At 46.0% G+C, this 14,602-nt stretch overlaps 1 protein-coding gene across 2 annotated transcripts in view; it reads left to right on the top strand.

The window, feature by feature from the left end:
* Nucleotides 1-14,602, top strand: part of DSCAM (DS cell adhesion molecule) — a 745,695-nt gene that overhangs the window by 719,377 nt on the left and 11,716 nt on the right. For both annotated transcript variants that reach the window (XM_082722200.1, XM_082722199.1), the window contains exons 30-32: nucleotides 1,057-1,206; nucleotides 8,961-9,158; nucleotides 10,704-11,006. In XM_082722200.1, coding sequence (XP_082578326.1) covers nucleotides 1,057-1,206; nucleotides 8,961-9,158; nucleotides 10,704-11,006 — 651 coding nt within the window. The remainder of the gene's footprint in view (nucleotides 1-1,056; nucleotides 1,207-8,960; nucleotides 9,159-10,703; nucleotides 11,007-14,602) is intronic.

A 14,602-nucleotide genomic window follows, 5' to 3' on the forward strand; every position in this document is an offset into this window, starting at 1 on the left:
CTTTCCTCTCCTGCCAGAGCCTGAGTAATTGGATTTTGTAAGGTTCATTCTGTTCAGGGCCTTTTTTGGGCACAGAAGTCTAACTGTGTTGTTTATGACTTTCACATCACCATTCCTGTCTCAAGGCATGCCGCAGCGTGGTCCCAGCTGACTGATAAACTCCTATGAACAACATCCTGGGCTACGGTGCTTGAAAATGTATGAATATATCCACATATCCTAACGGAAGCGTCCCTTGGAGTAAAAGAGCTCTCAAGGAAGTGTGGAAAGTATCACAACAAAGTAATGAAAATCTTGAGACAACCAAATAATGACACACAGCTCAACCAACTGCTTCCTTTCCATGCACTAAAATGCTCCCGATCCATCTGAACCCAGTCTCCTGCTTCCCTAACCTTAGGAAGCCAACTAGGGTTGGAAACCTGACAAGTGAGTCACTTCGAGAAGTTAATTAAAGGACGTTCCAGAGTAATTAAAGCTCAGAAGAGGTGAGAAGGAAGGGAACATACCTCAGACTCTCTCAAATGGAGGAATCAATAAACTCGGAAGAAGAGCGCTTCTCTCCCCCTCCACTCCCCCAACCCCATACCCTGGCCGGCGTGAGAGCCCCTCGAGTGTAGACAGCTATGGTGGGGTTCTTCTAAGCCTGCAGACAGAGCTGACTTGCAGTGGAGCCCCATCATGGGGTGGTGCCGGCTTCTCTGCGGACAGCTCCATCTGAGGCTTTGCCAAACACAGAATTCCCGAACTCTGTTAAACAGTCAACAGCAACAAGAAGCCTCCCCAAATCAGTGTTCGCCTCGTGAGGAGGCCCTCTGAGGTGCGTGCCTCTCTCACGTCCACGCTCAGAAAGCCAACCCCTACAGATAACCTCCTTTCAGTATTCTGCAGCGGTTCTAACGCAGCGCTTGCATTTTAAATTGTTTTTGTTATTTTAGCCGAGGTCGTAACTGTTGTTGTAATGAGCGATAACACAAGGGCCTGGGGAGGAAAGGCGAGGGAGACGTGGAAAGAGGGTAAACGTGTCTGGCTTCCTGTGTCCCTGCCATTCTGCAGACGATCGCTCCACGGTCCTGTTAACGGATGCTGACTTTGGGGAGGCAGCGAAGCAGAAGTCCCTGACGGTGACACACACGGTACATTACCAGTCAGTGTCGCAAGCCACTGGGCCCCTGGTGGACGTTTCAGATGCGCGGCCAGGAACGAGTAAGTGGTCAGATGGCGCAGACTGTGTGTGTGTGTGTGTGTGTGTGTGTGTGTGTGTGTGTGCTGGCAGTGCCGACAAGATATTGACGCTCTGTCCCCGTCCGATGGAGGTGGGACTCACTGGCCCCGTGTCTCAGAAATAAATACCTATGATAGTAGCTTTCACTGGGACAGTGCGTTTTTACTGTCCGATCTGAGCTGGTATCCAAATTGTGTCAGTTGAACCCAGTAACCCTTGGTAGTGATTTACTATGAAAGTGCTAGAAATTCCAGGTCAAGGTAATTTTTTTTTTTTTTTTTTAATTTGGATGACACTAGAAAACAGGAAGGTAATTAACATCAGTGAGTACGTACGCTGTGCCAGGATTAGGATTAAAAGTTTATGTCCTATACGTTATCTGTAAGGCAGCCCTGCAAGGTACCTACTTATAATGGATATGAATAGATATGATAGCCTCTGTTTTACAGGTAAAAAAAAAAAAATGGATCCTCAGAGAAGTTAGGTAAACAGCCCAAAGTTGGATACACAATGCAGAATGAAGCCAAGATTGAGCTGTGGGTCTGTCTTTGGACCTTGTGCTTTCCTCCTGCACATGCTTTTTCAGAAAAATTGTAGTCTTGGCTAATCTGGGGATTATGTTTGACTTAGTTATTAATATCTGCATCCATAATATATGGGAATTAATTACTGCAATGAAATTAAATCTCTTAATATGTACCCAGAGCTTATTAATTAGACATTCTCACTCCTTCATAATTGAAATTGTTTCTAAATCTCTTTAAGGACTTTTTGAAAGCTTTGACGTATAGCTTTTAAATCTCTAATCACTCTGCAAAAAGTTACATTCTCAGAGCGTTATAATTAGAAAAATAAATATTAAAAACCGCTTTTCATAAGTTCCGACTCGAAAGGCATTTGTGAAATGCATCAAGCACCATGAAGGAAACCAGTTGCTTTCTAATAACATCATAATTTGAAAATGGTTTGAAGTGTTACTGAAATTCATTTGAAAAATTCTCCTCAAGAACATGCTAAAGATATCTTTTATTTCCTCTTTTGTCTAACCTCTCCCCCTTCTTTCCCTAATGACATCCGCACACACTGAAGACCGGAGCAGCCATGAGAGAGAGTTAACTTTGCAAGGGAGTAGGAGTGAGAGCCTTGCCCTTAGGAACTGCTTCATGGTCCTTGGCATTCTCTCCAGCTACTGGCTTCCCTCTCATCATTTGCCTGGTCCAGGGTCTGGACACTTCAGGAGGCTGCCCAGATGGGTTTCTGAGCCACTGTCTGCTGTGCAGTGGAGGAAAGACTACAGACCCCGGGGGACTAAAATGGATGAATTCGTGACCTCAGAGGTTCACGGCCAGGCAGCATGGAAGCAGATGGAGACATTAGCAGGAAAATAGGAAAGAGGCAGAGGAAATAGGGCAGGTGCCCACGTAGTGGTTCCCAGACTCTTAAATGCATCAGGATCACCCAGGATGTCTGTTCAAAACCCCATTCCAGGGCTCCATCCCCAGAGGTTCTGACCCACTGGGCCCAGGAGTCCGCATTGTAAAGGACATTCTGGGAGATTCTGATGCTGATTGTCCAGAGCCCTCTAGAGAAATACTTCCCCAAGTGTTAGACCTGTGTGTGTCCCTGGCCTTTAATGCCATGGTACAGGACCTCTCAAGCTTGCCACAATCACAGCACTTGATTTCTTTCTGCCGGGAAAAACGAGGAAGCATTCCCACCTCCCCTTCAATGTGGGACTGGCAGAGCCGACAGAGGCCAGCCGTGATAGAGGAGAGGGAACTTATACCAAAGCACTGGGAACCTCCCAGCTGCGTGATCACACCCCCACCTGACTAATGGACGTATTGACTCGTGGACATTTAAAATATCGGCAGAGATGTGAATGTCGGTCCTAAGCAGACACTAGAACCAGCAAGAGGCAAGTGGAAAGCTGGAGGCAGATGGGCAGCACGTCCACGTCTCTCAGACCTGTAACCCCAGAAGCATAGCTGGGGAGCTGCAAGGATGCGGACATTCAGACCCAGAATTACATACTAAGATTTTACTTGACATATGGCCCAGTGATGGGGACACGTCCTGAGACCCAAAGAGACATTGGCTTCATCTTAGTGCAGGAGTCAGACGCAAACAACGAACACCATCATTTTTCATTTACCTGAGAGAACTAGGGGAAAACAGGATATGAGGAAGAGACAGTGAGAGAGTGAGTTGGGGGTGTGTGGGGGAGAGGATGGGAGAGGCGGCTTTGAACACGAGTCTGGGGAGCCCGCCATTGAGGAGAAAATCTGAGTCATGGCCGGGAGGCAGCCTGCCAGGCAGAGGGAATGGGAGGGAAAGCTCCTAAGGCCTGTTGGGGCAGAGGCGTCCAGGAACGCAGGGAGCCACAGGGGAGGTGGGAGGGGAGGCGCCAGCGAGAGAGCTGGCCTGGTCGCCAGGCCTCCTGGGCCAACCTCGGGAGTTTGCTTGTCGTGCTGGGAGACCTGGGAGGCTCTGCACAGGGCTCAGCCTGATGACCCCGTCACCTTGAAGCAACCACAGCTTCCAGAACGCTGCTTCCTTCCTTTGGGATGAACTTCATCCCGCAGTGTTTACAAACATTGGGCAGAGCTCCTCAAACGCATTCCTCAGTCTCTAGTCCAAAGCAACCAACCAACCAACCAACATCAGAGCTATTCCTTTCATAACGTCTGCACAACATTCTCTATCAATAAACAATCTTCGGGATTAGCTTTTCCTTAAATATTCCTCCCAGAACCACATGAGGAGGGACGAAGAAATCGCAATTTTCATTTAGAAGTGGAAACAGTGGGGGGTCCGCCTCCCACACCCACAGATGACCCCCAGCTCTCCGCTTGCGCCCTGTGCCCCCGAGTCTGTCATGGTGCCCACGTGCAGACGCCTGTCCTCTCGGTCCCATGTGGTTGGTTCTCCACACCACAGCTGAGTGCATGTGCAGAGAAGGATCTAGAGTCGGCTTCCTCGGCGGCAGGCGGCATTATTACTCTGTTCTAATGATTCTAGGACGGCGTGGTCAAGGTCAGGCCTCTCTAGTTTAAAGAAGAGCATGTACGATATGTTGTTTGCACACTATCATGACTTCATTGTAGAAGCTATGTTTCTAGGCATTTTTTTTTTTTTTTAGTTTTCCCAACTTGCAATAAAGATTCATTATTAGGTTGGGAGAAATCCCAACAGTGGGCTATGTAACTCTTCAATGAGAGGAAATTGGCTGTGTCTGCAGCTCTGTTTGTGTCCCTGTCTGTCCCTGTGGGTTAGGGTACAGGGCAAAGAGGCGCGTCTCTTGGTGTCTGTGTCTGTGTCCCCCACCCCCAGCTGCAGCTGCAGGGTCTGACACACAGTAGGCACTCAGTACACAGACTTAAATATCAGCCCACTGTCAAGTTCTGAAATCAGAGTAAAAGGGATGGAAAAGAAAGGATGTTTAACCTTTTAGACAGTACGCAGGCAGTCCACTTGGCCTCTCTGTTCTCCATTTCGTAAGACATCTGATAGGCTGGAGGTCTGGAGCCAGCCGATTGGAGGCTGCAGGTATGTACGCAGGGTCTCCCAGCACAGTCCATGGAGACGACCAATGAAATCATCACAGGAGAACTTGAATCAACTCTCTTGGGCACAAACAAATTGTGCAAGGGTACAAAGACATAAGAAGTGAAACGTGTTAGACTTGACCTGGGGTTTGGGGTCATATTTACATGGAAGTCATCCCTTTGTCACCACCCACCCATCTGGACCAAGAGCATGTACAAGCACCCTTGATGCAAAGAGGGCTAGATTGGGAATGACTAGGAAGCACGCCTGTCCTTAACAGCTCTACCCTTCAGCTGAAGCATGGGAACTCTCCAGCATCTGGTCTTGACTTTTTTTTTTAAGATTTTATTTATTTATTAGAGAGAAAGAGAAAGATCATGAGCAGGGGGAGCAGGAGAGGGAGAAGCAGTCTTCCCACTGAACCCCAGCGGGGGCTGGTGGGTTTGATCCCAGGACTCTGGGATCATGACATGAGCCAAAGGCTGACACTTCACCCGTGAGCCGCCCAGGTGCCCCTTGTTCTGATTCTTTAATGAGTGTATTTTTTCTACGAAAGCCTCTCTAAACAGAGTTTCTAACCTTCCTGATCCATGCACCAAATCTCTTCCCACCCTTTTCCCAATAAGCAGGATGTGCTCCAACCCTTTCCAAGTGTCTGTCACCCAGGAACCAGGCCAGGCCCCGAGATCTGTTGAGCTCCTCCCTCCTTGTGTCGCATCAGCCCTGTGGTAGGTGAGGTGATAAGCCTGCTCTCCGAGATGAGGGAAGTGGGCACATCTGAGAAGCTCACCGCCAGCGAGTAGTGAAACTGGGTCAAAGGCAGGCAACCTAACTCAGCCGCTCTGTGTCTCAGTGGGGCGGGTGCTTCTTAGGGGACATCTGGGGACTGAGCAGATTTGCATATAGAAGTAGGGAGAGGTCCCGGCGTGCATCGACTCTTTTTTCACTGAGTCTTTGAAAACCAATGCACACTCTATCACCCAGAGCTGTACTCAACACCATACTATGGGAAAATACCTGGTATAGGCCAGGAAATCCCGTATATAATGAGCTTTTGGTAAATATTTGTTCCTTACATGATGGGAATGCTCAGACCCCTCGGCGTCATCACCACGTGCAGCGGAGGCCACAGTCCCTACAAGATAGGCCAGCAAATGCCAGAGAATAAAAGCAGATTAATACCCAGATCACAGTACACATGACATGTTTTATAACCCTATTAGCCACAAAATCCTCTCTTATCCCAAATTCAGGATGATTAAAATAATTTGATTCACTGGGCAGAAAAGCTTAATGTAGGTTCAGACCCAGTCTTGAAAGGCCAAGAGTTATTTGTGTCACTTATCTTCTAATTTGTTGGCTGTTGAGCAAGCATGATGGCTCATCACTAAGTTGCATTTGTATCAGGATGGTAGGGAGCCAAATAAAATGCTTTCCATGCAGGGGCAGTAAATGTCAACATTTCTTTAGTAGATTACCTGGTAGGGCCTACAAAGGAGACTACCAAGTAGATGCCAAGTCAGATTTTCACTTCTGCTGCTATCTTAGGAGCTACCATACCAAAGAGTTCAGCTCAGGTACAAAACAGCTCCCAAAACCTGATTATAAAAAAAAAAAAAAAAGTGTGTCAACCACCTCAATATTCTACCTACTGAGATAATTCTGCCTCTAGGATGGTTGCTTAGAGAAGAACAGAATTGCAGCCTGTGGTTTAGGGAAAGTAATATCATGACCTATATTTCCAGCATTATCAGGCCACTGATAAAACTGTCCTCATCTAGAAAAAAAGGATAATGAACAAAATTAACTTGAAAAGAGTTCCAGCTTTGAATAGAGGTTGGCATGTATAGCGTGACCATGGAATTTTCCACACAGGGTGATCTCAGTGAGAAAGGGGCTACAGTCCTGCCCCACTATGGGTGGGCAGGTCAGTGGGAGGAAACACAGGAGGGAGTTTGGGGTTTGATAAAACAGCGTCCTTGAGGTGGGAAGATCAAACGGATACCCACCCACCCCACCACCCAAGCATCCGTGACAGGAGTAAATCTGATCCGTGACTGTTGCTGCAAGAAACTTAAAGAACAAAAGTGAGAACCTTCCAAAAAATTTTAAAAAAAATGAGAATCCTCAAGTCTTATGTAAGGGATAGGGTAATTTTTTGGAAAAGTTTCATTAGCATTTAAATAACAAGCTCCATTTATTGAAGCTCTCCTTGGGAAGTCCATCGTACCTGGAAGATACTTAGCCTCCTACCCATGAGAATATTTTTCTCTCTTTGAGGACCTCTCTCTCAGCATTTCAGTGGAGAAGCACAATTATCATTCATGCCTTGCTGTCCAGAGAGCCTGGCACTCGAGCCTAACACATTTACATTCTAATCAAGGCCAAAAAATATTATCTTCCAATAAATTCTTCTGTGGAATTTTGCAAGGAAGGGATGAAACCTGTCTTAAAATCAATGCCCCAAAGAATATGCACTGAGATGAAGCATTTTGATGACCCAGGAAATCTTAAAATATATCGATTTGGCTGCCATCTTAATGCTTCTCTCCAGCACTGTAGAATGATGGATTAGATTCAAAGTCCAATGACTAGAATTCGCAAAGAGGAAAATCCTACATTTAAAAGGAAAGTCCTTTTACCACTTCTAAGTGTCTGCCTCCCATGATCCAAACTGGCATTACAAAGGAGGCAGTGTCACAGGAACACTGTATTAGACACTTAGATGTCCAGGGTGGGGATATCTGTGGTCAAGTAGTCGACAATCTCTGAGCCAACCCATGCCGTCCTGGGCTCCCTATTTACCACTTAATAGCTGTGTCATTTCTCTCTGCCTCCACTGTCTCACCCATAAAATGATCTTGGGCTCTGTGGGTTCATCCAGGGGACTCTGTGTACCGGATATTATTGTAGGCTCTGTGAATGGACCTGAGGATGAACACCCTTACCCCTGCAGGTAAGAGACCTCCAGGTCCACGAAGGCATATTAGTAAGTCACTGTCCCAATGCTAAGGGTTTCCCATCTCAGTGTTGATCTTTTGGTCCTGCTCCATTAGGGCTGACTAGTCAATATTGACTGTGGTCTTGAGAGATGGCCAGACCATCTTGGTGGCAGTTACAAAATCCAGATACCGATTAACTGTGTATGCTCTGCATTGAACGTCCCATGTCTTGGACAAAGTTCAGACAATTCTCTTAAAAAGATGTTACTATATGCAAAGGACTAAGGGGAAGGTGTCATTCTTCTCATCTGGGAAGTTGCAATTTAGTTGATGAGTAAAATAATCCTACTCAAGGCAATGAGTAAATGCAAAACCACAATAAAACTATATTGTTTCCTAGAGCTGCTATAACAACATACCACAAACTAGGGTGGCTTAAAAGAACAGAAATTTTTTGTCTCACTATTCTGGGACCCAGAAATCCAAGTGCAAGATGTCAGCAGAGTTACGCTTTTTCTGAAATCTGTAGAGAAGGGTCTTTCCTCACTTCTGCCTAGTTTCTGGTGATCACTGTGGATAACCTTTGACATTTCTTGGCTTACAACCCCAGCACCTCAATCTCTGCCTCCCTTGTTCCATGGTTGTCTTCCCTCTGAGTGTCTGTCTCCTGTTCTTAGAAGGACACTAGTTCTGTTAGATTGAAGGCCGCCCTACTCCAGTCTGACTTTATCATAACTAATGACATCTTCTGTGACCCTATTTCCAAATAAGGTCACATTCGGAGGTCCTAGGGATTAGGATGTGGACATATCTTTTAAGGAGACATGACTCAACCCATAACAACCCCTTAAGGTATGAGAACTATAAAAAAGAGGCCATGTTGGAGCATATTTGGCCAAACATGGAAGATGGTGGTTATTCTCTTGAAGTTTGGGTGATGTGTGTTGAGCCAGAAAAACATTAAGGACTGAGAGGAAGGTTTGAGTCCATAACTCCTGAGTCCAGATCTAATGTTCTCTATCCAGCAGGACTCTTTAGAATGTCTACATTTCACATTAATGTCTCAGTCCATAAGAGAAAGGAAATGGATTCTCTGGACAGGGGCAGTCAGGGAAGGCTTCCTGAAGGCAAGAGTCCTGCAGGGGTTTCTTAGAGCTGGCTGGAGAGAACCACACTCAACACTTTGTTCATGACTGAGCATACTCCTAGACACTAAGAAATACGTTATTCTTGGCTCTTCGCAGATCCCACCACCAGGAGGAATGCAAAGGCAGGACCCACAGCAAGAAACCGGTATGCCAGCCAGTGGACCCTTAACAGACCCCACCCCACCATTTCAGCACACACCCTCACCACAGACTGGAGGCTGCCGACGCCCAGGGCTGCGGGATCAATGGACAAGGAGAGTGACAGCTACAGTGTCAGCCCCTCACAAGACACAGGTAGGAGTCTGCACACCTCCTCCGCAACCCTGCAGATGAGCATGGCCCACAGATGGGCTTAAGAAACTCCTACTTATGCTCCTTCAAGGTCACTTTCAAATTGTTAGGCCGCTTATGTAACAGGTACCAGTACAACCAGGCAGCATTGATGATGCCCAAGGCCCGGTGATTTCTGCAAAGCAAACTCCAAAGGCATCTGTTTTGCAGGTGTCCTGAATCTCAGGAAAGTTCCTACCCCACTGAGAGACACAGACACTTTAAAATTTTCACCCACACGATTGCAATAATTCCTGATTATATTCTGAGGGCACACATGACCCACTACCATCTCTGGGTTTAAGAGGCTTCACTTGAAATTTCATGGCAAGGTCATAGCACCCTCTATAGGGAACATAGGCTGATCCTCTTGACAATTAAACAGGGGCTGATTATAAGGTAAGTCTTCCAGTCTGTGCCATCAACCACCAAGATTTCATTTCAGAGAGAAGACAGGGCCTAAGAATAGCACTGGCTTGTCCCACCCCCCACCTTAACTTTTGAAAAGAAATTATATCTAAACCTAATAGCTGTAGGAAATTTGCATACTCATTTTCTTTTGTTCTGGCTGATATACTTTAAAAATAGTGTTCCAAAGGTGGAGTGTTACCCTGTACATTTATTTTTATGGCTGTTATTTCTCTCAGAAGAGTCTCAGAGTTCCACAGAGGTGATACAAAACTTTTTAGTGTGTAAAATAGAGATTCCTCTGACCAAGACACTCCTCCTTTGCTCCTGATGGCTCTCTGGGCCCCATAAAGGGTGGTGATCACAAAGGATGAGTCTGAGGGACCAGGGGCAATTCTTCCTACCTGCCAGTTTTGTGCAGCGTCACGGGCTTCATTTCCAACCACCATCATGCCCTCCTTGCCAGCCTGGGGCTGGAGGAGCCTAACAGCAGAGCTCAAATCATTCACGTCAATTAAAGTCTCTGTGGCACAGGCTGATTCACAAGTCAGAGCAGGGGTGGACACTGCCGTCCGTGTACACCATGTTCCCAATTATTCACCATGTTCCCAATTATTTTAACGAAATGCAGAATTTTTTAAAGGTTATTTATTTATTTATTTATTTGACAGAGAGAGAGAGAGAGAGCACAAGCAGGGGCAGAGGGAGAGCAAGAAGCGGACTCCCTGCTGAACAGGGAACCTGATGTGGGACTCGATCCCAGGACCCTATGATCATGACCTGAGCCGAAGGCAGGCACCTCACTGACAGAGCCACTCAGACGCCCTGAAACACAGAAATGTTTAAGCGTGGCTGGCTGACGACAGTGTCCCAGGCTAGGAAAATTTCAGCTGAAACCACGTTCCATGAGCCCAATTTACCAAGGCACACAGGGCAGGCCCCATAGTGACAAAGGCAGTTCTCAGCCAAAGACCCCCCCAGGACCCCAGCCAGGTGGTGCAAGGATCTGGGAAAAGCAGCCACAAGCTAGAGACGACCGTCCAGTGGGTGTGTCCATAAGCCATCACTGACCCGTCTTGTTCTCTCTCTTTCACACGGCAGATCGAGCACGAAGCAGCATGGTCTCTACAGAAAGTGCCTCCTCCACGTACGAAGAACTGGCCAGGGCCTACGAGCACGCCAAGATGGAAGAGCAACTGAGGCACGCCAAGTTCACCATCACGGAATGCTTCATATCAGACACATCATCGGAGCAGTTGACGGCAGGGACAAACGAGTACACAGACAGTCTGACCTCCAGCACCCCTTCAGAATCGGGGATCTGCAGGTTCACTGCATCTCCCCCCAAACCTCAGGATGGAGGTCGAGTGATGAACATGGCGGTTCCAAAGGCACATCGGCCAGGTGAGCAAAGCAGTGCACGGACCACTGGGGAGGAGACGCGTCTTCCTGATTCACACCAGTCCCCTATGAAAGCCCGTCCTGGTGTTTGGACGTGGGGCTCTGTTTACAGGTTGCTGTGTAATGAACCACCCCAAAGCTTATGGGTTTCCAAAAGTGACAGTCACTTATTTTGTTTACAAATCTGAAATGTAGTCAGGGCTTGGCGGGGAGGTCACTGGGGACGCTTGTCACTGGGGACGCTCACTCAGGTCTGGAGGAGCCTTTCCAGACACCTTCCTCACCTGGCAGCCTGGTGCTGGTCGTGTCTTCCCCGGGTGGGTTTCTCCCCAGTGTGTCTCCCGCTTCTTCATATCATGGCAGCTTCGTTCTTAAGCAGGGGTCCCATAGACAAACAGTAGAAATAGCCGGTCTCTTAAGGTTGGGCATGGAAAGTGACACATCATTTCTGTCATATTCTGTTGTTTAAGCAATCATAGAGCTCAGGGAGCTCAGGTTGGAGAGAGTCCCCACCACGGGATGAGAGGAGGCTCAAACACAAGAGGCTTGAGTTTTAAAGCTGTTGTTCTGAGGACTTTGGAGGAGAGAGATCTCACTGGTGGGCTAGTGCTTGGGCCTTGGTTTCATCGAGCTACCCAAAGTGACAATGACTGCCTGGGGTTTGGTCAGCCACTGTTCGGTCTTTGCCTTGAGCACATGAGAGTGGACTGGGTATGTGGGAGTGGACTGGGTGTGTAGATGGCAGCTCTGAGTTCTAAGGTCTCCAGGGCCTGGCAGATCATGTGCATAAGTGAAGAGAATGGGGAGCATGAAGAAGGGAAATGATTCATGAAAGACAGTTTGAGTTCCCAGACTGTCTAAAGGGGAGAGACTCCAGCATGTCCCTGCCAACTCATCTCAAGTGAAAATGGGGGGCCAGGATAAGTGACTTTCTCAAGAGAAGCCAGAAATCTTGGTTTCCTATGAAGAGCCGCAGTTCTCAAGTGTTGGGTAAGATATCTGCAAACCGGGGCGCCTGGGAGGCTCAGTGGGTTAGAGCCTCTGCCCTTGGCTCAGGTCATGATCCCAGGGTCCTGGGATCGAGCCCCGCATCAGGGTCTCTGCTCAGCAGGGAGCCTGCTTCCTCCTCTCTCTCTGTCTGCCTCTCTGCCTACTTGTGATCTCTGTTAAATAAATAAATAAATTTTTAAATAAAAACAAGATATCTGCAAACCATTGTAGAGGACAAATAAACAGGTCTGTATACTGAATCCAACCATGGCAGCCAGTGGTTCTTCTCATCTGAAGACTCTTCCTCTTCACCCTGAAAGAGCTGCCTTGTAGACTTTTCTTTGTGGACTGCCCTATGCTTTCTTGTTGAATCTAGTTTTATTTCCCTTTTTCCCATTTTCTGAACTATTCTACTAGTCCTATTTCAAAAATTTATCTTTGCTTTTAAATTACTGCAATTCCTTTGAGGTTTATGGCAGATAGCCCAGCTGAAATGAGCCTTATAAATGCATAAAAATATATAAAATAAGAATTGTCTATCCAGCAACTAATCTTCCAAACTGAGTCAAAATTCATGCCAGCATACAATAAAGAATGATGGCTTCATTTATTCTCATTCTGTCTACCTCCTCAGGGAGAAGATGAGCTGTTATTTGTGGGTGTTTTTATTTCAAGCATTTCTTGTTGTTGGCATTTATTTGCAAGGCAAATGCAGAAAAACATAGGATAAAAACATAAGCTCTTTGTGGCCGTTAAGCCCAAGACAGAGGAACACAGGAAAGAAGAAAATGTGCCTCATTTGGGCACATTGTTTAACTTTGGTGGGCTTCAGTTGCCCCATCTGTAAAATGGGCATGGCCTTGGTGTAAGATGTGTGTAGCCTAATTTGGGTAAAATGGTTAGCAGTTGTTGTTTTTGTTGTTGCCTTGTTGATGCTGTTGTTAGGATTCTCATGGCGACACCAGGGTGCTCTCCAGATGAGCCGTTGGCTCCTCTTCTCCTTCCCTCTTTTGTTTACTTCTCTTCGGTGGCCACAGAAACCCTGGGAAGCAGCTGCCTCATTTGGGTATCACCCAGTTACATATGCCATGCTTCCATTGGCGGCCATCTTCCCTTGCATACAGTAGCTCCTGGGAGAAATGATGGTCTTACCTGTGCAAACTTTGAATTAATTTAAGGCTTGCATTTCTTTTTTTTTTTTTATTTTTATTTATTTTTTAAATTACTTTGCACTGTTCCAGAATTCATTGTTTATGCACCACACCCAGTGCTCCATGCAATAATACATGCCCTCCATAATACCATAATACCACAATACCATAATACCACCAGGCTCAGCCATCCCTCAGCCCCCTCACCTCCAAAACCCTCAGATTGTTTTTTCAGGTCCATAGTCTCTCATGGTTTGTCTCCCCTTCCAATTCCCCCCAACTCCCTTCTCCTCTCCATCTCCCCATGTCCTCCATATTATTTCTTATGCTCCACAAATAAGTGAAACTATATGATAATTGACTCTCTCTGCTTGACTTACTTCACTTAGCATAATCTCTTCCAGTCCATGTTGAGACAAAAGTTGGGCATTCATCTTTTCTGATGGAAGCATAATACTCCATAGAGTATATGGATCACATCTTCCTTATCCATTTGTCTATTGAAGGGCATCTTGGTTCTTTCTACAGTTGGGTGACTGTGGCCATTGCTACTATGAACATTGGGGTATAAATGGTCCTTCTTTTCACTACATCTGTATCTTTGGGGTAAATACCCAGTAGTACAATTGCAGGGTCATAGGGAAGCTCTATTTTTAATTTCTTAAGGAATTTCCACACTGTTTTCCAAAGTGGCTGCACCAACTTGCATTCCCACCAAGAGTGTAGGAAGGTTCTCCTTTCTCCACATCCTCTCCAACTCATGTTGTGTACTCTCTTAATTAATTTTGGCCATTCTAACTGGTGTAAGGAGGGATCTCAATGTGGTTTTGATTTGAATCTCCCTGATGGCTAGTGATAATGAACATTTTTTTTTCATGTGTCTGATAGCCATTTGTATGTCTTCATTGGAGAAGTGTCTATTCATGTCTTATGCCCATTTTTTGACATGATTGTCTGTTTTGTGTGTGTTGAGTTTGAGGTGTTCTTTATAGATCCTGGATATCAGCCCTTTGTGTGTAATGTCATTTGCCTCTTTGTTTTGTTGACTGTTTCCTTTGCAGTGCAGAAGCTTTTGATCTTGATGACATCCCAAAAGTTCATTTTTCCTTTTGTTCCCTTTGCTTTTGGAGACACATCTTGAAAGATGTTGCTGTGGCCAGTGTCAAAGTGGTTACTGCCTATATTTGCTTCTAGGATTCTGATGGAGTTTCTTTTTCAATGTCTTGTTGTTCCTCTTGTTAGATTCAATTTTTTAAAAAAGTTTGAAATTTTGTTATGACATTGTTGCCTGGATCCATCAGAACAATTGAGAAATCACAATTAACTGAAGTAGCATAGTCTTAAAATGCTATTTAGACTAAAATGATTTTATAACTTTAGGTATGAGTCATTTTTTTAAGTCAATGCGAGACCAAACATCCACAAACTTTGTTTTGTCCACTCTAGATTACTGTATTA

Source organism: Mustela nivalis (genome assembly GCF_964662115.1).
Source record: "Mustela nivalis genome assembly, chromosome: 1".
In the NCBI taxonomy this organism is placed as follows: Eukaryota; Metazoa; Chordata; class Mammalia; order Carnivora; family Mustelidae; genus Mustela; species Mustela nivalis.